The sequence below is a fragment of the Amphibalanus amphitrite genome, unplaced genomic scaffold (assembly GCF_019059575.1).
Source record: "Amphibalanus amphitrite isolate SeventyFive unplaced genomic scaffold, NRLGWU_Aamphi_draft 000396F_arrow, whole genome shotgun sequence".
NCBI classification, from domain to species: domain Eukaryota; kingdom Metazoa; phylum Arthropoda; class Thecostraca; order Balanomorpha; family Balanidae; genus Amphibalanus; species Amphibalanus amphitrite.
The window spans coordinates 209,467-233,158 of record NW_024881890.1 but is presented as its reverse complement, the minus strand read 5'-3'; the positions used below and the strand labels follow the sequence as shown (position 1 = coordinate 233,158).

The window sequence follows — 23,692 nt, the reverse complement described above, 5'->3', positions numbered from 1 at the left end:
GTCTGCTGGAGTTTGACTAGAGAGTTGATTCGTTGAATGTAGCATTAACTTATAAAATATTAGTCGGCATCTCAATAAACACTGTGAAATGGACTGAAAAATTATCCATCTGGCCGCTGGACAGCGAACAAGCAGAAGCGTGACGCAAGTCGTGTCGTCCGGCTAAGACCTGGCTCCGTGGATTGCGGCACAGCATACCTTCAGGCGTTCACAACTAGTGACATCTGTCGGCAGCTTTGGCGGAACTCAGCATTTGCGTGAGCGGAGGAACTCGCAAACATTTAGGCGTGGTCGTGGAGGCAGGGCACGACATCCAAGCAGAAAAGTCGGACCTTGGTTTCGTGAACATATTTCTGTTTATCGAAATGGCGATGGCTTTAAAATCAAGACAGACTGCCAACCGGATACGACACCCCACCCAGCTCTCATAGGTCAGTCTAAGATTGTTGCATTCAAGCTTCCATTTTTGGTCCGGCTCTCTCATAAACTTCTGGCGTTAATATAACGTTGGTTTATTTCCCAACGGATGGTCGCCTGGCTTTCTGAGCTGTTCTGAGTCCTGCCGTGGACACTGACGGCAGTCAAATGACTCATATGGCCTGTCACCAGGGTCAGGGATCCTGAGCCGATCGCTAATACCTCACCGCCAACTCAACCGTTGGCTCGACGGACCACGACATCGGTACCGCCAAATGCAGGCCCAATATGTCAGCACCGCGCTGCCGAAAGGAACGTCAGCGCGGTCCCTTTCAGTCCAGCCTGACTCCCTGACTCACAGACCGCAGAGTCATGCCACCGGCTGCTGACTCACTGACTCAGGGCGAGGCACAGGTTCGGCGGCATTCTACGGCTGCAGTCAGACAGCATCTGCTGCGGTTAGAGTCCGAAAACAGCCGCAGCCGGTCCGTCGTCTTACATCCCCTCACCCCTTTTGGCTTGCACTGCTGCACCCATGGCACCCATGGATATCAGACGGAAGAAGCATCAGGAGAAAACAGTGTCAGTAGCGAGGGGGCAGTGTCAAACAGCGGACCACAGGCCGCGGGGCGAAGTGTCAGCCGTCGCGGCCAGTGTCAGCAAGGCCCGCCAGCGCACCAGGTATGGCCGCTGCCATGACGCCAGGTCCTAGAGCGCCAGAGTCAACAGTGCGAGTCATGGGCGCGGCGACCGCGCGTCAGCCGCACCCGACTCGCCCCGCGCCTTATCAGGGGTCAACATCAGAGAACGACACCCGGACCGGCAGACCGGCGATCCACCTCGCAAGGTTCATAGGGGTTCACGACGGCGAGTTCGCTGGCCAACAGGGCGGGCAAATCAAAACGGCGCCGCTTTAGAGTTTATCTGTCGTTAATCTGGCGGAGGGCCATGCCTATCCCGGCCGGCTGAAGACAGTGACCTCGATGAGGCGGGGCGCCAGAGTGCAGCGGGTTCACGGGAAAACGTCGATCACAGGGGAAGGGAGGGGAGGGGAGGGGTGGCGACCGGCAGGCGCCCGCCCGGGGTCAACTATTCTGGGGCGCCCAGCACCGCTGATGGCTGAGACGAGCGAGTCATGTAGATCAGAATGACGTAGGTTATGGAATGCTCCGGCGATGGCGGTTCATCATGGATGAGACGGTATCGAAGAAGGCTAGTTGTCGGCAACCAGCATGATTACGGTAGTTATGAGAATAATGAGAAAGTCGACACCACACTCGGAGCATCACGGGCAGACAAACGTGCCCTTACACAACATGTTGCGCCACTCGGCTCCGATGCAATCTGCCGCAAACTACTATACGATGCAGATTATGATATTTTGGACGATGTTATTGTATCTCAAGTAAAATGCATACCCTCGCATCTTTTATTGCATCAATATGCTATGTTGAATCCGCGCAGATGAGCTTAAAGGGACACTCCCACCTTAACATTAGTTTTGAGTTGAGATAGCCAAATTGGTGGCCATGGCCTGCAAATACCGGTTTGGGCACTCACAACATCGAAAAATGTTTTAATTCGAAGATATGGAATTTCAAACTTGCAGTTTTCGGATTCTAAGGGGCTAATGCATTGGAATGCCCCCTTAGAATTTGTGACGTCAGCGGAGATCTAATGATTTTTAAATCTTAGACTAAAACCATCGTTAACACGTGGTGGTATACGCTGCTTTGCGCGCAACGTCTGCCGCACTTTAAGGCTGCCAAATTATTGCTTCCAAATAAAGTAGCTAGTAACAGGGGAGATCCCAAAAAGTAAACAAAAGTAAAAGCCTAATATCTTGAAAACCAGTGAATATTTTTCGGTGAAATTTGGTAGATATTAGTTTTCGCTCTTTCTGAACCAAGGGACATCACTTTCATGCCAATTCATTAACTTTTTTGAAGGTGGGAGGGTTCCTTTAAGCCCACAAATGCCAAAATCAGTAGTGTTAGTTTACGTGTTCCAAAGATAGCATAGTGATTCGGGTAGTAATGTCATCACCATGGCAGAGCGAGAGAGCGAGAGAGAGAGAGAGAGAGAGGGGAGAGAGAGAGAGAGAGAGAGAGAGAGAGAGAGAGAGAGAGAGAGAGAGAGAGAGAGAGAGAGAGAGAGAGAGAGAGAGAGAGAGAGAGAGAGAGAGAGAGAGCACAGCAGCTTCAATATTGTAAGTTACACCTGGCAACTCTGATTCAACGGAACGGTCCACTGACGTCACGGTCAGCATTTCACAAAGGAACATGTCGGTTTGAAGCCAATGACGTCAGCGGGGCAGAGTCGACGGCACATTATTTGATTTGATATCATTTTATCCCAGCGGCCACAGGCTGGCTGCGGTAGCTGCGGCATAAATGAGGAATACTGGATCTAAAATTGCGTTAGCGTATGAATTGAATGAATTCTTTACCGCATTTGCTGCACATTTCGAAAGAAAACTCTCGGATAAAGGTCAGTAGTGCCCTTGCGCGTCTGTCAGAGCATTCTAGGACAGGGCACACGGAGCATACTGAGTACCTGGAGCAGTTTCATCCTAAGCCGAACGGGGGATGGGAGACAATCGTAAGCCGCCGGTCACTTCTACTCCGCAAAACCCCTGCTATCATTCGCGCACAGCTGGGGATGAAAGGGCACCACCGAGCTGACCTCTTCCGCTCAGTTCCCTATACATCAATTCAGTTCGACCCCGAGTGGAACAGAGAAGGTACACACAAGCCCCGCCCGCAGCGGCAGCTCCACCCGGATCTGCTTGGCCACGCTTCCGGCCGTCGCGTCGGACAGCCGAGCGGACACCGCGCCGCCAACCGTCGCCGACGCGCCGGATTTGCATGCATATGCCGCCCGGCGCACGCCAGGCATGCGCGGGTCCAAGTTCACGAAAGTTATGAATATCTGAACGGATCCGGGTCAACTACGAACGAGCCGAACCAAAACGGTGCTGCTTTCCGAGGCAAAGTCAATAAAAGGATCCCAAGCATGAAGTTTGGACTGGCTAGAAATTAAATCAAATTTATTGCATAAATACAACGAGTTTAAAGAAAACATCGGCGCCGACTAGTTAACAAAATATTCGAACAGTTTTGCATTATAAGCAGCCAGCTTATGGATATAACCATGCGCAGATGTTATCTTAATGCAGTATCTGAGCGAACAAAATTTCCATAATTAGCTTGTTTGAATACTGTTAACTCAAGCAGATGTAACCGGAATGCAACCGGAATGACGCGGACATAAAACCCACGATGAAAACAAACAGCAGAAATTTGGGTGGCGTTGGCAATTAGGTATAATATATCGAACTATGCAAACTATAGCCTTTGATTGAAGAACGTGATATCATAGGCAGTCACGGTTTGATAAGTCGTGACAAGTTTTTTTTTTTTACAGAAAACCTCGTCCAATTTTCAGCCTGTCATTTGATAGCTTGCCGGAAATCTGATATACCACCGTTCATTAGGTACATTTAACCATGTTCATTACAGGTTCCCTATGTTCGCCAGTCAGAGTCTAGTGTATCGATCATTAGACTGTAGCTGTAAACGATGCTCTTTGGACATTATGTAATGGTTTCTGGACAGTGGACAGTGGTCGTTGAGCAATTGCTGTTCGACGGAAGGTGAGCGGTGGACAGTATCCATTGGAGGAGGGACGCTGGAAAATGGACGGTAGACGGTGGATGTTAGACGGTAGCCATTGGGCGGTGGACGATGGATGGTGGACAGTGACAGCGGTCGTTGTCGATGTTAGACGGTAGGCTATGGACGGTGGACGATAGTCGGTGTTTATTTGTTTGTTTATTTGTTTATTTCACAACATCGCCAACAGGCAGTGCCCATTGAGAGGCGAAGTAAAAAATGGACGAAGACGGTGGACCATGGATGGGCCTTGGACGGTGGACGGTGGTTCCTGGGCGTTGGCCATGTAGTCATGAACGATGATAATTGAACAGTGGCTGATTCATTTAGTGGTTTCGACATCCCAGCTCAAAACAATACTGATCTGATGAAGCGACCGCAAGTGGTAAGCATACAAAACGTTGTTTAATCACAAACAGTCCCACTGCGGACATGAATCTCAAAACACGAATCCACTGGACGGCTATCACACTGATAACGCCACCAATTTTAGCGTCCAACATCGACTGTGTAGCTTTGCATTTAACGAGCACTTTGTCAGGCCGGACGCACGCGATGTCACCGATTTCGTGTTACGAGTCTGACTCTAAGCGGCTGGTTCCATGGCATAGCACCATGTCGCCATTCCTGTACACAAACGCTGTCGGTAACGAGTGGGCGGGGCGTGGTCGCCACGGGTGACCTGTCTGATCCCCAGCGACCACACAACCAGACGCCTCCCCCCCCCCCCCCGGCGGGAGAATGTGGGTCAAGGTCGCCAAGGTCACCGCGCCGGCCAAGGACCAATCACCGCCCTCTGCGCCCCCACGCTGGGACGGCCGGATAACCCCGTCTGGATTCTCTGTATTGCTGCCACCCGCAGACGCATTTGATCATAACGGACGGCCCTCAACGGGAAGGAATGGGTGGGAGGGCCGGTCCAGTGGCATTCCAATTTTCGGGGCTCCACTTTCGGCCACTTCCATCCGCCGCACACTCGACTCTGACGTGACCTTCAGCGCCGCCCAGTGTTTATCGGTTATGTGTCGGCGCAAACCTGCCGCCGAAAGCCGCGAACTCATCGCCTCATCCACACCAGCCGCTACCGACACTCACCCGCTGACCCAATTTGCACTGCTGCCTACTGGGGGATGGTTTATTTGGTGAGGATGACATCACTTAGTCTGTCATCTCAGCTCGGGGTCTAGAGCGTGTGGTCATGAGAGCTGAGACCGCTCCCCACAGGAGGGCGGTGCTGTTCAGGACATTCGCTGTGACCCGTGGTCCTCTCACGGATGCATGAAGAACATTAGTGATGAGGTAGCTAGAAAAAGGTACAGAGAGACAAGATATTCCGGGTAACCTCCCACCGAGCAGCACACTAAGCCTTCTTTGAACGCCGCAGCGGTGCAGGTGCCGAAGGACGCCGGGGCTCCGCGAGAGGTTCCCGCTACCTTGTCCCCGACTCCCCGCTCATCGGTCACATATACAGGTCTCGTCTCCGACTGCAGTCCCTGGAAGTGGGCGCCCGGGTTCGAGACTGACTCAATATTTGTAGGCAGGTTCTGTGAGACATCTATCCCGGAAATCAGAACTGATCGGACTGCATGGGTGAGTGACTCCGCATCTGAGCAGCTGGTCGGAAATGATGCTCTCGGTAAGCCAGTTTTTAGTCACATGAGGAGCTTTTTGATCACAGACAGACAGTAATTACAAACATATAACTTAGGCTAAGAACGATGCCTGTCTGCCGCTACTGGCAGGGCACTCTGCCCTATACCTCCAGCACCGCTCATCCATGAGCCAGCCCATCCAATCTAGGCCCGCGGACACAGACGGATAATCTGAGATCAGCACCATCAGCGAGATCAGCGCGATCAGCCTCCGATCATCAGCTGATTGAACAGCGCAGCCCGCGGCTAGGTGAGGCCAGGCCCAGTCAGCCTCGCAACAGCGCCTCCCAGCCCCGGGAGGCCAGCTTTAGACCGCGCCCGGTGCACAGCCATCTGGCGGTGTTTTGCAACGATGCAAGGTCTCATTAGCTAGATTGTCTTGCATTAGAAGCTTTATGGAGGCCAAAAAGTTAATCTAACTTCACAAATAATATCTTAATCCAGCTCTGACTAGTTAGATGCGCAAGAGCTTAAATAAACATTAGCAAAGTAATGCATGTTCAACAACATGCAGAAATAAACAAAAGATGTTTGCTCAAACTTTGTTTTCTTTTGTCCGACATTTACAAGGCAGGCTGGTTGTTCTGGCTCTTTGCGAGCCCCAGGGAATCAGACAGCCTGGCTGGGCGGACGGCAACAGCGGCTGCTGTGCGCGGGGGCGCCAATTCCTCCCTGAGCTGCGGCACCGCTCGACGTGGCCCTGAGACGCTCCCTCGGCGGTTCCCGAGGCGGTTTCCATGGCTGTTCCCGAGGCGGCGTCCCCACTGGAGCCGGAAGCAGCTGGGGCGGGGGCGTGGGACGCCGGGCAAGGTGGCACCCACGGCCGCCTCAAGCCGTCATTACAATCAACTCTGATGGAGGTGGCGTCGGAAATTGTAGGACGAGGGGCGGGACGCGAGCGATGGAGGGGAGGGGAGGGAGGGGTGCGGGAGAGGTGTCGGCAGTCCGAGAAACCCGGAAAGCCTACCTGACAGTCGCAGCAGGAAGCCCCAGTTGGGAAAATCGAAGGGCCGGCCACTGCATTTCCGTGCTTCCACTTCATAGTGAAACCCGAGGCCAAGTGAGCATTTGTTCTATCAAAAAAGAAAAGTAGGTTGATCGAAGAGTTTTGAAATGACAACTACCTTATCGATGAATCTTTCTTAAACCCCCAAACAGTCGTCTGTTCATGAAGTTTCTAAAAACCCTTTTAAGGCCAAATCATGAACGACCTCGAATATCTTCCTTCCGCCGGGCCACCCGCGTGCGGCCAATTCCTCAAAGAGGCATCCCGCTGCTACACACACAATGGACTGCACGGACCGCGGGGTACCGGTCAGGTCCCGGCAGTTCTCTTAGCGTTGACCTCGGCGCCGATCGTCCGACGTTAATCCCCGCGCCGAGCGGAGGACGTCGTTCGCCGTCCGCCCATAATACCGTCAGGGTGACACCGGAGCCGGCCGGCGGTCGGTAGGCCATGGCCGCGACCGGTCAGACTTGGGCACACCTGGCCGGTTAAGACAGCGACAGAGGGAGAAACGGTGCTCGACGGAGGCATACACCGGTCGCAGGACGTGGAAGCAACATCAGCCGCGACATGAGCTGAGCCAATCATAATAAAGGTCATCAGTATCACAAAGTAGTGACTGATGAGCTACAAGCAGCGGAGGACTGCGGGAGGCAGTCAGCGGGCTGGAGACCTGTGCCGGCACCACAGGCTAGCGGCGGTGTCGTCTTCCAGGGTCCCTCCGCTAATCTGAGCCAAGGACCACGGCGGGCGCTTCATCAGAGGGTGTCCTCGCCATGCCGGCAACGTTCGCCTCCCCTTCCTGAGCTGTATATTACCGGCTGCCATAAAGCCGCGGATTCATATGCAACTATTTCCGGAGAAAGGATCCGCCGCGGACAATGAAACCATCATAACTTATTTGGCAGGACTTCCACTGAATTCATCTCTGTGTTTGAGTGAGGTCACAAAAGCCATGAGCAAGTAAAAGCGCTACCACAGGGTGCAGACCAGGCAGCAATTCATATTTTTTTCGGCGACTGAAACCCTCACCGTGCTAGTTTGCCTTATCATATCTTACCTACCGCCAAACAAGGCCAATTAGTGCGGGCTGCAGCCTTGATTCTGCTGATAAAACCATGCATAATGAAATAACGGCATGCCGTTTGGGCTCAACGACCACACAGCGAGAAAGCGGGCACCATAACTCATCACCTGAGTGCACATAGCTCCCATGCTGGTGGACATATACCTACAGAAAACGGTCATAACAGCGCCGCACCAGCGGCCATTACACTGGGACCCAATGCAAAACCGGCCCGTGACGAAGCTTTCATCTGCAGAGGCTGTCTGTGGCTGGTGAGGGCTTCCTTCGCGGAAGTCAGCTGCAGCTATACGGCGGTCCGAGAGCCCACCCACACAGACGCGGGGGCTGGCGTTCCTATACGTGTGAGCACCCGGTGGCACACGGGACAAGAACTGTCCAGTTGTCCACACCTCGGATGTGTGTACCCCGCGAAGAGCCAGACCGTGCAGAGACCAGACTTCGGCCGCTCGGAAACCCTTCTCAGAACGACCTGAGGCCGCTCGCGAAGGTATCAGTGTTTGTATGAAGCGCTGACGGATGCTATGAGTCTGCCACAAACAGTTACTCGCGGGGCGATCGAAGAAGGGTGGCCTGTTCTTCGAACGTCAGCGCCGACGCGACGGTGAGCCGCACGGAACGGAAGGGCCTGCAGAGGCAGCAGGATCTGTGGAGCCGGCAGGACTTGAAGGATAGCAGGAGCTGAGCTGGCAGGAGCTGAGCTGCGGGGCTGGTAGGAGCTGCAGGACTGACAAAAGGCAGGGCTGGCAGAAGACGGCACGGTGAAAGGCCGCAGAAGAGGACAGCAGGGCTGGGAAGAGTGATAGTGTCGGGGGCGTGTGGTAACTGGTGCCAGGAACTGACAAACACGTCAGCAGGAGGCCAAACTGATCACACAGCCTCCTGGCCAGTGTCGCTGAGGTGGAGTAGAGTGGTGGGCTGTAGCCGAGAGCGACAGAGCACACACTCGACCGCATGAGCTGCCAAAAACCAAGCGGCTGAGGTAACAGCAGAAACTCTGCCCCTTGAGCTGCCAAAACCTGGAGAGACTGATGTTACAGCACAAACTTTGTCCCGCGAGCTGCCAAAACCCAGCGACAGTGATGTAACAGCAAAAGTCAGTCTCATGAGGTGCCAAGACATGAAGCGACTGTGAGGTGAGACTCAAGAGACGATTTTTGCTGTGGACGTGGCTCTGTCCTTCGCCGACCGGTCACTGCGTCAAGCCAAGCCCGCGAGTGCACAGAGGGAGGAGCGGCGTGCATTACTCCTGCACGAGAGCGAAAGGAGACGGTAAAAACGGCGCAGATGCACCGGACAGCGACCTTCACGACCATCCTGTCTGTGCACAGTGCCCGGACTGGGCGCGCAGCCCACAGTCACAGTATCACAGTCAGTCCGGAGTCCGGACAATAGCTGTGTAGCGTGTACGCAGGAACAAAAACACTTGTTGTGGCCCGCTCGGGTTGTATAAAGTTAACTGTATAACTACGTTTTGCATTGTTCATCAATGCCTTCGCCGTGAATGTTTATGAATTGCTTCAGCGACCAAGTTAAATCTTAAGTTGAAAAATATTGTGCTTTTTTCCGATCATGCGTTTCAGAGGACTACCTACCCTGACGATATGGAAAAGTTCAGAGTTTATGAAAGATGCACTCAGTTCACATTACTTCTAGCATAAAATCCACCATCAAACTGTCAATAAATATAGCAGGGTTACGGATAAACGTGGCCTGCACTCACTCAGTTGCTATCCGAGCGTAAACCCAGTCCCGACTGCAGCAACCGCCTGCCAATGACGATAGGCACACAGCCGCCAAAGGCAAACGGTTGGATCTTCGGCAAGTAATGCATACCGCCGCGAGAGAGAGTTATAGGCGCGGCCCTATCAGTTAGTAGCATACGGCAATTCTAGCGCTACCTCCGAGACGCGTATCATTTCTGTCAGGACGCCCTAGTCACTCGGAAAAAGAGTCGAGGCGGTACTCACTGCTCTGTGCTAATAACTTGTCACCCATACCGGGGTTATTTTGCCGGCTGGGACTGTTCGTCACCTACATGGACTGACGCACAATGTGCGACATTGTAAGGATGCCTCAATGGCTCTATCAGGCGGACAAGCCATTGACCTGCGCGCATGACGTCAATGCATGGCGAGGAGCGTAAACACATAGCAGCGGTGCTGCAGAATACTCTGTCGGATGCAGGTCGTAGCCGAGTACCTATTTCATATTAACTTCGGCAAGTAACGAATGCGATAAGTAATACCTAACATTATTTGTATTAAGATATTTTTGGTCGTTGATTTTCAAATAATGTAATCAAAGGTAGGCTTAATGGATTAATTGTAAAAAAATCATTCATCACTTCCACTTGTCACTCAGCGTCAATCAGCGCCCCGCAAATTAAATACAAACACCAAACAAACGAAGACATCAAACGTTTCCCACAGCATCCAAATCAAACGCCATTTCACCAGCCCATCAATAGCCTGATGCAGGACGGCGCATCCGCAAACGAATTCACGACGAGAAAATCTGACAAACCAAATGAATGGGACTTTGGACAGTCATTTGGCCGCGTAAATTCTCATATAACGGCAGCTTGTGGAGCGCGGTCGTCACGGCTGACGTCATGAGAGGCGAGCGACCGAATAGAGTGCCAGGGCCAGGATTGCAGCAAATCACCAGCGAATCTAATTTCAGCCGGGGCACCTCCGTATCGCCAGCCAGCAGCAGCCACTGATGAAACCTACACGGCAACAGGGATCGATTATTTCGGGGTCCCCGGGGTGGCAACGTGGCCTGGGGCACTGTCGATAAATAAATACTGTAAATACAAAAACCGTTTTGTCCCTAAAGATGTTAAATAAGCCGCCTGGAATGTCATCATATGACGCAGGCGCTACTCATATACGTCACATGCCACTAAAACCAGCGGCAGACGCGTGGTGATCTGGAATCAATGTCCATCGATGCGACAAATACCTCTGATCAGAGCTAATCGAGCACCATCGACGGCGGCGCGTCAGCGGCATTTCCGGCGCCGCGGCGTGCTGTCCTGTGTATCGCTCTGCTGCGGTGGCATTCTGCTCAATGTGTATATGGCCCATTAGCTCCATTACATCCCTCTCTCCCTCTCTCTCTCTCTCTCTCTCTCTCTCTCGCTCTCTCGCTCTCTCGCTCTCTCGCTCTCTCTCCCTCTCTCCCATCTCTCTCTCCCTCTCCCTATCGCCCAGTCTTGCATCGCCCCGCTCCTCCTCCCAAACTGGAATGCTGACCGAAGCTACCACCGACCAGTCCGCTGACCGGTGACCCTGACCAATGACCACTGACCACTCCACTGACCGCAGACAGGTCCCACCGCGGCAGGCAGAGGGTCAGCGCCTGTCAACTGCGCCGTGACAGACTGGTTTGACAGCCGTCCCTCCTGACAGATGACGCGTCCATCTGTCAAATGGAGCGCCGTAAAAACGGTCACGCCAACCGATCATTTGCTGGATAGTTGATCTGAAAGGATCGTTTAGACGCAGGTTACGCGATAACTAAGGTTTGTATAAAATAAAAGCTTGCGTCGATCGTTTTCAACGATATTTATAAGCCTGCAGTTATAGTTATAAGCCTGCAAGCAAGTTTTACTTCAAGTCAATCTATTGATCAACCGTTCATCTATAATTGACTTGATCATGACCTTTTCGTCAGGTCGATGACAGGTACATAATTTACAATTCACCAATGATCAATGATGCCCTTCAGTGGCTGCGTTATTTCAGAATAACCTATATTTACCGTCGCCGGCACCGACCAATCTGCTAACATTGACACAAAAAGAAATGTAAAAAATGACAAAAGTGTGCACCCACGCGGCACACATGCGTTTCATTTTCTGCAGCCATTCGTTTTGCAACTGTAGCGTCCAGGGAGTATACGGAGTTTATAAGGGTGAATCAGCTGAATTGCATAACGAACGGACATATTTATCACTGGAATTTGGTGACCGCGGGTCCTAGCGCACAACAGTTCTTCATTCCGCTATTATGATTTCAGATATCAAAGCAATTTATCATGCATCGAGGAATAAGCAATAGGTAGACAATCTGGAGAAAATGCTTACTCATAATCCATTTGGTGAAACTATATCTTCACAAGACAAACCTAAACAGCAAGCAAGGGCTTCAATACGTACTAACGTATTTCAGACATTGGTAGGTGCCTAAAAATCAAATCAAATTGATTACCCCTTGTCTCCCTGCGGTGGAGGTGCTGAGCTCCTATGATATGGATTTGTGGTCGCATGCAGCATCGGATACCTATCCATCTCTGTCGCCCGGGCTGACCGCGCCGCAAATTATAACTCAAACGACGTCACAGCTTCAAAGCCGAGCTGGGGTTTATGACGTCAACTGTGACGTCGGTCCGCTCCATGTGACGTCACTTCTCACAAATACCCGGGCGGTTACATTTTCACACCGCACTTAGAATTCTCTCAGACACCCCCCAGACCAAGTTTAGAAGGAGTTTTATTATTTCGTGAGACTGCTCTATGCTGTTTTAGAGCCAACGAAGGACCCATATTTGATACATAAAATCTGTGTTCCAGGTTGATGACTACATGAGGAGACAATTCACTTAAAAATGCAGCATTTTTAATTGATGGTTTTTTCAACATCGACAACAACATTGGACTCAAGCCAAATTACAATTATTAGATTTTGTCACAAATACAGGATCATATTAGGGGGGCCATGCAGCGAACGACATAACTAGTCAGCTTATGAGAGAGCAAAAACAAAGACCGCGACCCAAATGTCAACAAAGAATTCAAATCGCTTTTATTAATCGCATAGATAGGAACGCCGATGATTTGCCCATCTAAATTGACGCCAAACTACTCACATGATTGATTGTGGAGTTCGTAACTAACTTTCCGACATGTCAGGCACTCAATTTCATTCCTTCAATCACGCCCTGTGATGAGCCAAAGTCTGAGACCACCCACCTGGGTGTACCCCAGGGACCCTCCCCCCCCCCCCCCCCCACCCCCAAATCACCCGACATTTCTCACCGCCTGTACCGGAGCATGCAAGGTGTCGACCCCCTGTCGGGCCCAGGAATGGCCGCCCTGTTTACATTTGATCGCTAATGGTCTATTGATGGATTGATGTGAGATGTGGCGCCGAAGCCAGCCTCGATCGGCCACTGCGCCGTACGTCAACATTGCAGCGACATTGGTCTGAGGTCGTGATGGAGCGCTTAGAACGGATGCCAGCAGGCTGAGCTCATCGAGATAATCGAGCAGCAAGCGCTGCGGTTCGGCTATCGTGACTGTGCTCAGAGCTACCGCCAACGCAGTCATGCAAGGGACGGGAAAGTCACCGGTGTTGACGAGAGCACGCAATGACGCAAGGTTGGGTGTGCGTACAAACACGCCTTGCAACCGCACGCAGCCAAGCGCTCTGCCGCTGTCACAACATCCTCCCCACGCGGGTACTCACTACTCACTTTTCTGTAGGTCTCGACTCGTCGTTCGGTTACTCTTACCCCTAAACTCTGTGGGTCTCGGCTCGTCGTTCGGTTACTCTTACCCCTAAACTCGGTACTCACTTTTCTTTAGGTCTCGACTCGTCGTTCGGTTACTCTTACCCCTAAATCCTGGTCTGAGTGGTACTCACTTTTCTGTGGGTCGCGGCTCGTCGTCGGGCTCGGACATGGACTCGAACTCTTCGCTCCATGAGCTGTCGGAGCTGAGCTCGCGACGCGCCTCGAGCCGGCGGGCCGCGTCGCCGCTGCAGCCGCCCACCTCGTCTATATCCTCGTAGATGGTGTGATCGTCCCACGTGCCGGACACGGGCCGAACGGCGTCTGAAACAGCGAGCACGGGGTCACTTCAACATGGTGGTAACGGCGTCGCAAAGAGCGAGGACGGGTCACTTCAAGATGGCGACCGCCACAGCGAGAGCTAAAACTGTGTCAGCGGGGAAAAGGTGGCGGGGTGCGACAAAGAGGCGAAGGTGTGTTGGTATAAAGAGGTAGGTACACGAGTAAGTAGCGGGACAGCCGAATAAAAAGGTGCCGAGACGTTTATTGAGGAAGCTTGAAGCAAGGACAAAGATTGTGCGAACGACAGACTCGAACAAGAAGTCGTCATATCATCAGAAAATACAACAGAGACCGTTGCAAACAGATAAAAAACGATCAAGTTTCGACTCCACATCTTTGTTCAGTCTCCACAACTGCGACGGTTTTCGCACTTTATTTCGACGCTCAACACCCGCAATTCGTGGCAGACTATCCTCTATTCATCTGAAGCAGTGTCCCTAAATCAAACGCGACACGTTTTTTGCCACTATCGCCGGAATCGGCCCGAAGCCATGACTAGCGGCAACATAAAAAAACTCAATAAAGGAAATCGGCTCTGGCAGCGTGACCCGAGATGTGCACACAGAGCGTGGTAATTACATCACAGCGCCTATTGACGCGTACCGGCGCACTGCCAGTGTTTGCGCAGGGGATCGGGGCGGGGGTGCATACTGCATACGCGTAACACCACAGGGGGCCGAGAGTGCCGCGCTCAATAGATTCAACGGGCGAGCATCAATAAAAACGGCGTACGCAAAGCCATGATACCATCAATTAGTACGACAGATGTCTGTTCGTCATGCAAACTCAGCTGACAAAAACGTTATTTTCGTGATGACTCGCGAGGACAGCCGAGAAACGATTCATTCAGACCGACATCATAAAACGTGGGGCGATGGCACGCTGCTGAGATGGGCCTTTCGGTGGTCGCCATTAGTTCCGTTAAGTACAACATCGTCACCGAAACACATTAGCAGCCGCCAGGAATGTTGGCAGCTCAGCGAAAAAGTCGCGGCGCCGAGGCCAGCCCTCGCCGGGAGCCGGGAGCCGTGGGTTATTTCACGGCCGTGGTAAACAGTCGGCGGCCCGGCACGGCGACGGTCGAGGTCGCACAGACAAGGTGCCAATTTTTTATCTTTGTGATGCTAAGATAGAGTGTCGTCGACTCCCTACGACCACAGGCATGTGTTCGTCGCCTGTCAACACCTCCCCCTGTCAGATTCATAAAGAAAAATGACAATAAGAGTCCTCAGCAGAAAACATTACATGTTCATTTCGCAGCAAATTATTCAGAGCGTAAAACTTGATCCAAGCTAACAGACTCCGTACAAATTAATTAGGTGATTTCTGGGAACCGGCAGCCTCCAAATGACGTCTCGGAGCTCTGACAGCCTCGGCGCCAGAATTGTCTGTCGTTTTCCTGGTGGTAAGAAGCCACCGGCGCTAACCGCAGTCGGCCCGTGCGGATTAATTACCATAGCTGGCACCGGTGCGGCTTCCCTGCGCCCGTCAGCCGGCCGGCCACGACGGTACTGCAGCCGCCCGGCGGCACACCACTCAATTAGCTCTAAAGATAGTTCCACGAAACGCTCCCGGATCGCCGGCGGCGCCCAGATCTCTGTGCAGACCAGCCGCAGCCTCTGCCGTATCGCACTGTCACCGAGACCGCCGGCCACGGATTTTCGGCCTCTCGTCTCCGCGAGGGCCGGCGGTTTTACGCGGCGGCACGATAAGCCGGCTGGATGGGTGTGCAGCTGGCCGGCGGCGGTGGCTGCAGTTGCCCGGGGCCGGTGGCAGCTGCAGCAGCCGGTTCCAGGCCGGCGCCGGCACCCCCAGCTGGTCGGGACCGGCGACGCAGCCACCTGGTCGATACGCTCCTCCCAGCCACGTGTCTGAGCTCCCCGGGGGCGGCGAGGGATGGCCACGTGAGCGCGCCACGAGCCCGGCCACGTGCCCCGGCCCCACCTGTGGCTGCTCGAGCCGCGAGACTCACTCGTTCCGCCTGCATTCAGTGAGAGCTGTTCAGACAGCCACTGTCGGCAATGACGGGTACTTCACGGCATCCAGGACCCTCAGCTGAGACCTATTCAGGAAACGTGCTCCTATCGCCCAATCGGCGGAGATTTGTTCCCGTTTTCAGTAGCACCGGTGCCGCCTTCTCGGCCGGTGGGCGGTGCCGAATGGGTCACGTGATCAGTGCCACTGGTAGCGCAGGTTATGATGACTGTGGGAATGACATCAGGCGATGCAGATCGCGCTGGAGATACGGGCCGAACCGGCCCGCCCGCCCACAGGCGCCGCTGTGGGCCTGTGACGTCACAGGCACGAGCAGCTGGTTGGCGAGGAGGCAGCTGCTGCGGTTTACAATTCAGCAGCGCACGCATCTGAGATTGAAGGCGGATATCGACATATACCGCCCGTGCTCGACGGTAAAAGTCTATGCATCACTGCAGGCACGTCCAAAGACGAAAACGTCCCATCAACCTCTCTGTTCCTCTTGCACTTTTGCTTTTTTTCTTCTTTTTAATCGACAGTTCATCTTTTCTTTTTCTCAATTTCACTTCCCCAACAACCTCTTTCATACAAATCACGCAGGAGTTAAGCGTGATTAATGAATCACGATGCTTCAGGGTTCATGAAGCGTGGGCGTTGGACGTTCGTTTCTCTGAAATGAGCTTAGTGGAATGGGTGTCTTTCGTCATTTGGGGATAATACCACACGAGTTCGAGCCTGTCACTGATAACAGGAATTACACTATATTTACAACGCTGGTGTGGTATTATAATAACAAATAAGGCTTGATAAGCTCCCGTCCAACGCCTGTGCAGCTCAAAAACATGAATGCCACGGGAAATCCAGCGCATTCATTAAGTCAGACATTATGACGTTCGCATTCAAACGGCGTGAAACATATTCATAGAGGTGAAGCTCGTGTGTCGTCACCGCTTTGTCCTGACGTCAGGTTCGTGAGTCGAATGCATTCGGTTCATGGGCACAATGAGTATTTTACGACAGTTGTCTATCCACCGGCCGTGGGCTGCCGCGGAGGCCACCCAGGAACACGTCAACTGCGCACCGCTCCACTGCACAGCTGCGGTATAGACACAACACCGTGCACGGAAACGATGTAGGTAGAAATACGGACCACATTATTGGTGCAAAATCACAACTGCTGTAGATACCAGACCCCAATCAAAGACGTAATACAGACCAACACATCAATCACAGTCACGGTGCAGACCAGAGTCAGACCAAGAACACGTCACACAGCCCCGGGAAAGACCAGTCAGACCATCAGACCACAAACCACCACACAGCCGAAGAGCAGACCAATCAGCGCCATGGCTAGATCAGTCAAAACCATAGCCGTCATACAGACCATTACAGACACGCGCCACAGAGCCGTCGTACAGTCGAACAACACACAGCCCCGGTTCGAGTCGTGGGGTTCCGTCGTGGCCACCAGCGGTGCCCAGCGCGCGGTCACCGACACGCGCTGTCACGGCCGACCGCGGCCCGTGTGAATATTTCCCACGGTCACTCCCACGGCGGGCGGCCGGTGGGTGCCAGAGAAACGGAAAGACACACGGACGGACGGACGGCTAACCGGCGACAAAAGGCCGCCGTGGCGCGGAGGTGTTAGTGGAGGGGAGGGTTCGACTAACATAAGGATGCCTGGTCTGCTTGGAATACCTGAGCTGTGAGCTTGATACATGTAAACCACGCGGAGCGATTTTAAATTGTTACCACAAGAATGTTACAGAGACAGGTTAACGTTTCAACTGCTGCTGGATTTGCTGGGCACCCAGCCACAGCGCTAGCATCTCTGCGTTCTCCCCACCTGGTATGAGCCTCATTTTGTTCTTGGGCCGTCGCAGAGACAGATAAGCTCGATGGGCGCCCTCAGGTGCGCTCAGCGTTCTGCGCACCGGCAGATGGGAACGCATCGGCGGCGACCGGCGCCGACACGCGGCGGACACAGTACGGACACGGCGCGGACACAACAGAGGACACTCCACAGAACACTCCGTGCGGACAACCCGACCCGGCGCCCTCCGCGGCCCCCAGCCGAGCGCCGACTGGTTGCTCGGGCGCCGCCGGGCCGGCGTCAGCTGGCGGCGCGCAGCCCCCCTCCGCCCCCCTCCTGTGACGCCGATTTCGGTTTTAAGCGCAATCACGTGACACACCCCAGTCACGTGACCTAGAGGTGCGCTTTCAATAGACAGAGTGCGCTTATATCGAACCGAGAGTTGTACGCAATTAAAGACAATAAACGTGTTCAGTTTAACCTGCTCTCTTCAATAAAGCGAGATAAATGTTTCATAATGCTTCAGTACCAACGATATTGCCAATCCATCAAACATTGTAGTCAGGAGACGATTTGGCATTCGACACTTTTTCGAATTAATTCGGCGTTAGAATTGCACATATTTTAACAAATTGCGCTTTACAACAACAGTCGACTGAGCCGTCCGAGCGCACCCATTCCATCTGCGCCGGCAGGCGACAGAAACCGCCAGTGGCGGAATCAGGGAGGAAGGGGGGGGGGGGGGTAAGAAAGTGGGGAAGAAGTAGCAAATGGCTTGTGGCGTCCGAAGCTCAATAAGAGCCTAGGTACTCAACCGGAGCCGGAGCCGTCCACAAATCTACGGCTCCATATCTTCTTTGAATTGGGCTGCCTAATCGTAGGCTATGACTTCATTGGTGGTTGATTTATTTCAACCGAATGTCATAGTCATGAGCTGCTGATCGCATGTCTCTGGTCCATCTGCATTCTGTAGTTACTATCATGAAATACTCGGGAAACTTTGCCCTATTATAGATACTGTGGCTGTTGACGGCGTTCGAGTGTGAAACCAAAGGCGTTAATGACGTAGAGGAACTTCAGTGAAAATGTCTCCCAATTACTCCAGTGACCTTGACTCCAGGGTGGTGTTTCACAGCAGATCGCTGAGTGCGCTGCGCGCGTCGGCGCGTTGGGTTTCCATGGCAATATCAACAAACTTCACTCTGACGCTAAGCTATGACGTCATCGCAAAACGCTAGCGCGCCGCTCCGCCAGCACGCTAGCAGCATTCGCACTCAAACCTCTGTTCTCTTTGTACTTGGTTCCTTAGGACCTCTGTTCCAAACGCGATTCATCATAAGCTAACAGATCGCTTGCAACGTCATTCGAGTGACGTCAGGGGTATGCCTTAGCTCCCAGCGCGCGCAGCGTCGGGCGGTGAGGCAGGGGCCAGGGCCCAGGACAATATTCATTAATCGGTTTATCGTCCAAGGCCGTATATTAGGGGGTTAACTCGTCAGTAGGTTTGTTTACATTTGCTCAGCTGAAGAAATGACGTCAATGGTCGTCCGCCCCGCAAGGATCAGACGGCCGCACACAGTAGGTAGGTACATAACGCGGGCACAGGCAACAATCTCATCGACCTTATCTTGATAGAAAACACAACAGTAAAACGCTCTAAACAGGGGCGCAGCCAAGGGGGGGGGGGCACACTGGGCTTTAGCCCCACCCCCCAAATCTAGTAGGCGCCCTCACTGGACGGCGCCTTCCACGATCATTTCGGGGCGCCGAAGGCGCCTTTCTAATGTCTAGCACTCTAGGCGCCCTCGACGGTTAGCCATTGCGGTACACCATGCGGCACTGGCGCCCAGGTTTACAATTTTATATCTCTTTGTGGGTGAAGATGCACCCACAATCCTGAACTGCCAGACATCCACCCCCAATCTCCTGACCATCTAGCACCCTGGCATCATCTTCAGCGCCCTTCTGTCTGTTCGGCGCCCTTCTGATCTGTCGGCGCCCTTCTCGCCATTCAGCGCTCTTATGGCCTGCCGGCGCCCTTTTCACATTCGGCGCCCTCTGAGCTGACCAGTCGGCGCCTTCATGGTCCTTACCACACAGCATCCTCCTGATCTTTCTGCGCCCTCCACACTTGCCAGCGCCCTCCTTATCGTATTATAGCGCCCTCCTTACCGTACAGCGCCCTTATGGGCCCATCGATAGCGCTTCGGCGATACCTATCGCCTAGAGGCTGCAATGGGGCCCTTAGAGTACGGTGTCAGACCCCCCAGAGGCCGGTGTTAGACCCCAGGGTCAGCGAAGGGCCTCAAAGGGCAAAGGCCCAAGGTAGGGCCCCAGAGGCTGATGTGGGCCTTCAGAGGCAAGTGCGTGACGCCCAAAGGTAAGGCTTGAGCCCCCCAGAGAACATAATAGGGCCATCAGTGGCCGGTGTAGAGACCTCATAGGCCAGATTGGGGCCCCTCAGAGGCTAGTGTGGGGCCTCAGGTGTCGGTATGAGGCACTTAAAGACCGTTATGGGTCCTCAGAAGCCGGCATCGATCCTTCAGAAGCCAGTACGGGACCCTCAGAGGCACATAAGGGTCAGTTTGGGTCCCAAAGACAGAAATGGGAGTTGGGACCATCAGAGGCCGGTGTGGGACCTTTAGAGGCTGGTTTGGGTCCTTAGGGGCAAAATTAGGGCCCTCAGAGACCAGTACAGGACCTGCAAAGGGCAGTTTGAGACCATCAGAAACCGAATTGGGCACTCAGAGGCTAATGTGGGTCCTTACAGGCCAGCATGGGCCCTCAGAGGTTAGCGTGGGGCCCTAAAAGACCAACATGGGCCGGCGTTGGGCCCCAGAGGCCATTAGAGGGCCCTCAAAGGCTAAGATGGGCCCTCAGAGGCCGATGCGGGCCCATAGAGGCCGGCATCAGGTCTTCAGAAGCCCGTGCGGGGCCTTCAGAGGCTAAGGCGGGTCCTTACAGGCCAGCACGGGCCATCAGAGATCAGTGTGGGGCCCTAAAAGACCGGCATGGGCCGGCTTTGGACCCCAGAGGCCAACAGAAGGCCCTCAAAGGCCAAGATGGGCCCTCAGAAGCTGATGCTGACCCTTAGAGGTCGGCATCGGGTCTTCAGAATCCAGTGCGGGGGCCCTCAGAGGCTAATGTGGGCCCATACAGACCGGCATGGGGCCCTCAAAGGTCAGAATGGGACCCTAAAAGACTGGCATTGGCCGGCGTTGGAACCCAGAGGCCAGCAGAGGGCCCTCAGAGGCCAAGATGGGCCCTCAGAGGCCGATGCGGACCCTTAGAGGCCGGCATGGGGTCTTCAGAATCCAGTGCGGGGCCCATAGAGGCTAATGTGTGTCCTTTCAGGCCAGCATGGGGTCCTCAGAGGTCAGTGTGGGGCCCTAAAAGACCGGCATGGGCCGGCGTTGGACCCCAGAGGCCAGCGGAGGGCCCTCAAAGGCCAAGATGGGCCCTCAGACGCCGATGCGGGCCCTGAGCGGCCGGCATTGGGTCTTCAGAATCCAGTGCAGGGGCCCTCAGAGGCTAATGTGGGTCCTTACAGGCCAGCATGGGGCCCTTAGAGGTCAGTGTGGGGCCCTTAAAGGCCGGCATGGGCCGGCGTTGGACCCCAGAGACCAGCAGAGGGCCCTCAAAGGCCAAAATGGGCCCCCAGAGGCCGATGCGGGCTCTTAGAGGCCGGCATCAGGTCTTCAGAAGCCCGTGCGGGGCCCTCAGAGACTAAGGTGGGTCCTTACAGGCCAGCACGGGCCATCAGAGGTCAGTGTGGGGCCCTAAAAGACCGGCATGGGCCGGTGTTGGACCCCAGAGGCCACCAGAAGGCTCTCAAAGGCCAAGATGGGCCCTCAGAGGCCGATGCGGACCCTTAGAGGCCGGCATGGGGTCTTCAGAATCCAGTGAGGGCCCATAGAGGCTAATGTGTGTCCTTTCAGGCCCGCATGGGGTCCTCAGAGGTCAGTGTGGGGCCCTAAAAGACCGGCATGGGCCGGCGTTGGACCCCAGAGGCCAGCGGAGGGCCCTCAAAGGCCAAGATGGGCCCTCAGACGCCGATGCGGGCCCTGAGCGGCCGGCATTGGGTCTTCAGAATCCAGTGCAGGGGCCCTCAGAGGCTAATGTGGGTCCTTACAGGCCAGCATGGGGCCCTTAGAGGTCAGTGTGGGGCCCTTAAAGGCCGGCATGGGCCGGCGTTGGACCCCAGAGACCAGCAGAGGGCCCTCAAAGGCCAAAATGGGCCCCCAGAGGCCGATGCGGGCTCTTAGAGGCCGGCATCAGGTCTTCAGAAGCCCGTGCGGGGCCCTCAGAGGCTAAGGTGGGTCCTTACAGGCCAGCACGGGCCATCAGAGGTCAGTGTGGGGCCCTAAAAGACCGGCATGGGCCGGTGTTGGACCCCAGAGGCCACCAGAAGGCTCTCAAAGGCCAAGAGGGGCCCTCAGAAGCCGATGCGGGCTCTTAGAGGCCGGCATCAGGTCTTCAGAATCCAGTGCGGGTGGCCCTCAGAGGCTAATGTAGGCCCATACAGACCGGCATGGGGCCCTCAAAGGTCAGAATGGGACCCTAAAAGACTGGCATTGGCCGGCGTTGGAACCCAGAGGCCAACAGAAGGCCCTCAAAGGCCAAGATGGGCCCTCAGAAGCCGATGCTGACCCTTAGAGGCCGGCATGGGGTCTTCAGAATCCAGTGCGGGGCCCATAGAGGCTAATGTGTGTCCTTTCAGGCCAGCATGGGCCGTCAGAGGAGTGTGGAGCCCTAAAAGACCGGCATGGGCCGGCGTTGGAACCCAGAGGCCAGCAAAGGGCCCTCAAAGGCCAAGATGGGCCCTCAGAGGCCGATGCGGACCCTTAGAGGCCGGCATGGGGTCTTCAGAATCCAGTGCGGGGCCCATAGAGGCTAATGTGTGTCCTTTCAGGCCAGCATGGGGTCCTCAGAGGTCAGTGTGGGGCCCTAAAAGACCGGCATGGGCCGGCGTTGGACCCCAGAGACCAGCAGAGGGCCCTCAAAGGCCAAAATGGGCCCCCAGAGGCCGATGCGGGCTCTTAGAGGCCGGCATCAGGTCTTCAGAAGCCCGTGCGGGGCCCTCAGAGACTAAGGTGGGTCCTTACAGGCCAGCACGGGCCATCAGAGGTCAGTGTGGGGCCCTAAAAGACCGGCATGGGCCGGTGTTGGACCCCAGAGGCCACCAGAAGGCTCTCAAAGGCCAAGATGGGCCCTCAGAGGCCGATGCGGACCCTTAGAGGCCGGCATGGGGTCTTCAGAATCCAGTGAGGGCCCATAGAGGCTAATGTGTGTCCTTTCAGGCCCGCATGGGGTCCTCAGAGGTCAGTGTGGGGCCCTAAAAGACCGGCATGGGCCGGCGTTGGACCCCAGAGGCCAGCGGAGGGCCCTCAAAGGCCAAGATGGGCCCTCAGACGCCGATGCGGGCCCTGAGCGGCCGGCATTGGGTCTTCAGAATCCAGTGCAGGGGCCCTCAGAGGCTAATGTGGGTCCTTACAGGCCAGCATGGGGCCCTTAGAGGTCAGTGTGGGGCCCTTAAAGGCCGGCATGGGCCGGCGTTGGACCCCAGAGACCAGCAGAGGGCCCTCAAAGGCCAAAATGGGCCCCCAGAGGCCGATGCGGGCTCTTAGAGGCCGGCATCAGGTCTTCAGAAGCCCGTGCGGGGCCCTCAGAGGCTAAGGTGGGTCCTTACAGGCCAGCACGGGCCATCAGAGGTCAGTGTGGGGCCCTAAAAGACCGGCATGGGCCGGTGTTGGACCCCAGAGGCCACCAGAAGGCTCTCAAAGGCCAAGAGGGGCCCTCAGAAGCCGATGCGGGCTCTTAGAGGCCGGCATCAGGTCTTCAGAATCCAGTGCGGGTGGCCCTCAGAGGCTAATGTAGGCCCATACAGACCGGCATGGGGCCCTCAAAGGTCAGAATGGGACCCTAAAAGACTGGCATTGGCCGGCGTTGGAACCCAGAGGCCAACAGAAGGCCCTCAAAGGCCAAGATGGGCCCTCAGAAGCCGATGCTGACCCTTAGAGGCCGGCATGGGGTCTTCAGAATCCAGTGCGGGGCCCATAGAGGCTAATGTGTGTCCTTTCAGGCCAGCATGGGCCGTCAGAGGAGTGTGGAGCCCTAAAAGACCGGCATGGGCCGGCGTTGGAACCCAGAGGCCAGCAAAGGGCCCTCAAAGGCCAAGATGGGCCCTCAGAGGCCGATGCGGACCCTTAGAGG

General features: G+C 54.7%; 1 protein-coding gene across 5 annotated transcripts in view; it reads right to left on the bottom strand.

Annotated features, from left to right (window-relative positions):
- The window catches only part of LOC122390436 (rho guanine nucleotide exchange factor 10-like), a 65,936-nt gene that overhangs the window by 16,232 nt on the left and 26,012 nt on the right, over positions 1 to 23,692 (bottom strand). For 4 of the 5 annotated variants that reach the window (XM_043383382.1, XM_043383384.1, XM_043383381.1 and 1 more), the window contains one exon: positions 13,485 to 13,674. In XM_043383382.1, the coding sequence (XP_043239317.1) occupies positions 13,485 to 13,674 (190 nt within the window). Of the gene's footprint in view, positions 1 to 13,484; positions 13,675 to 17,512; positions 17,748 to 23,692 lie in introns of those variants that run through there. The other variant, XM_043383385.1, reaches the window with a different exon arrangement.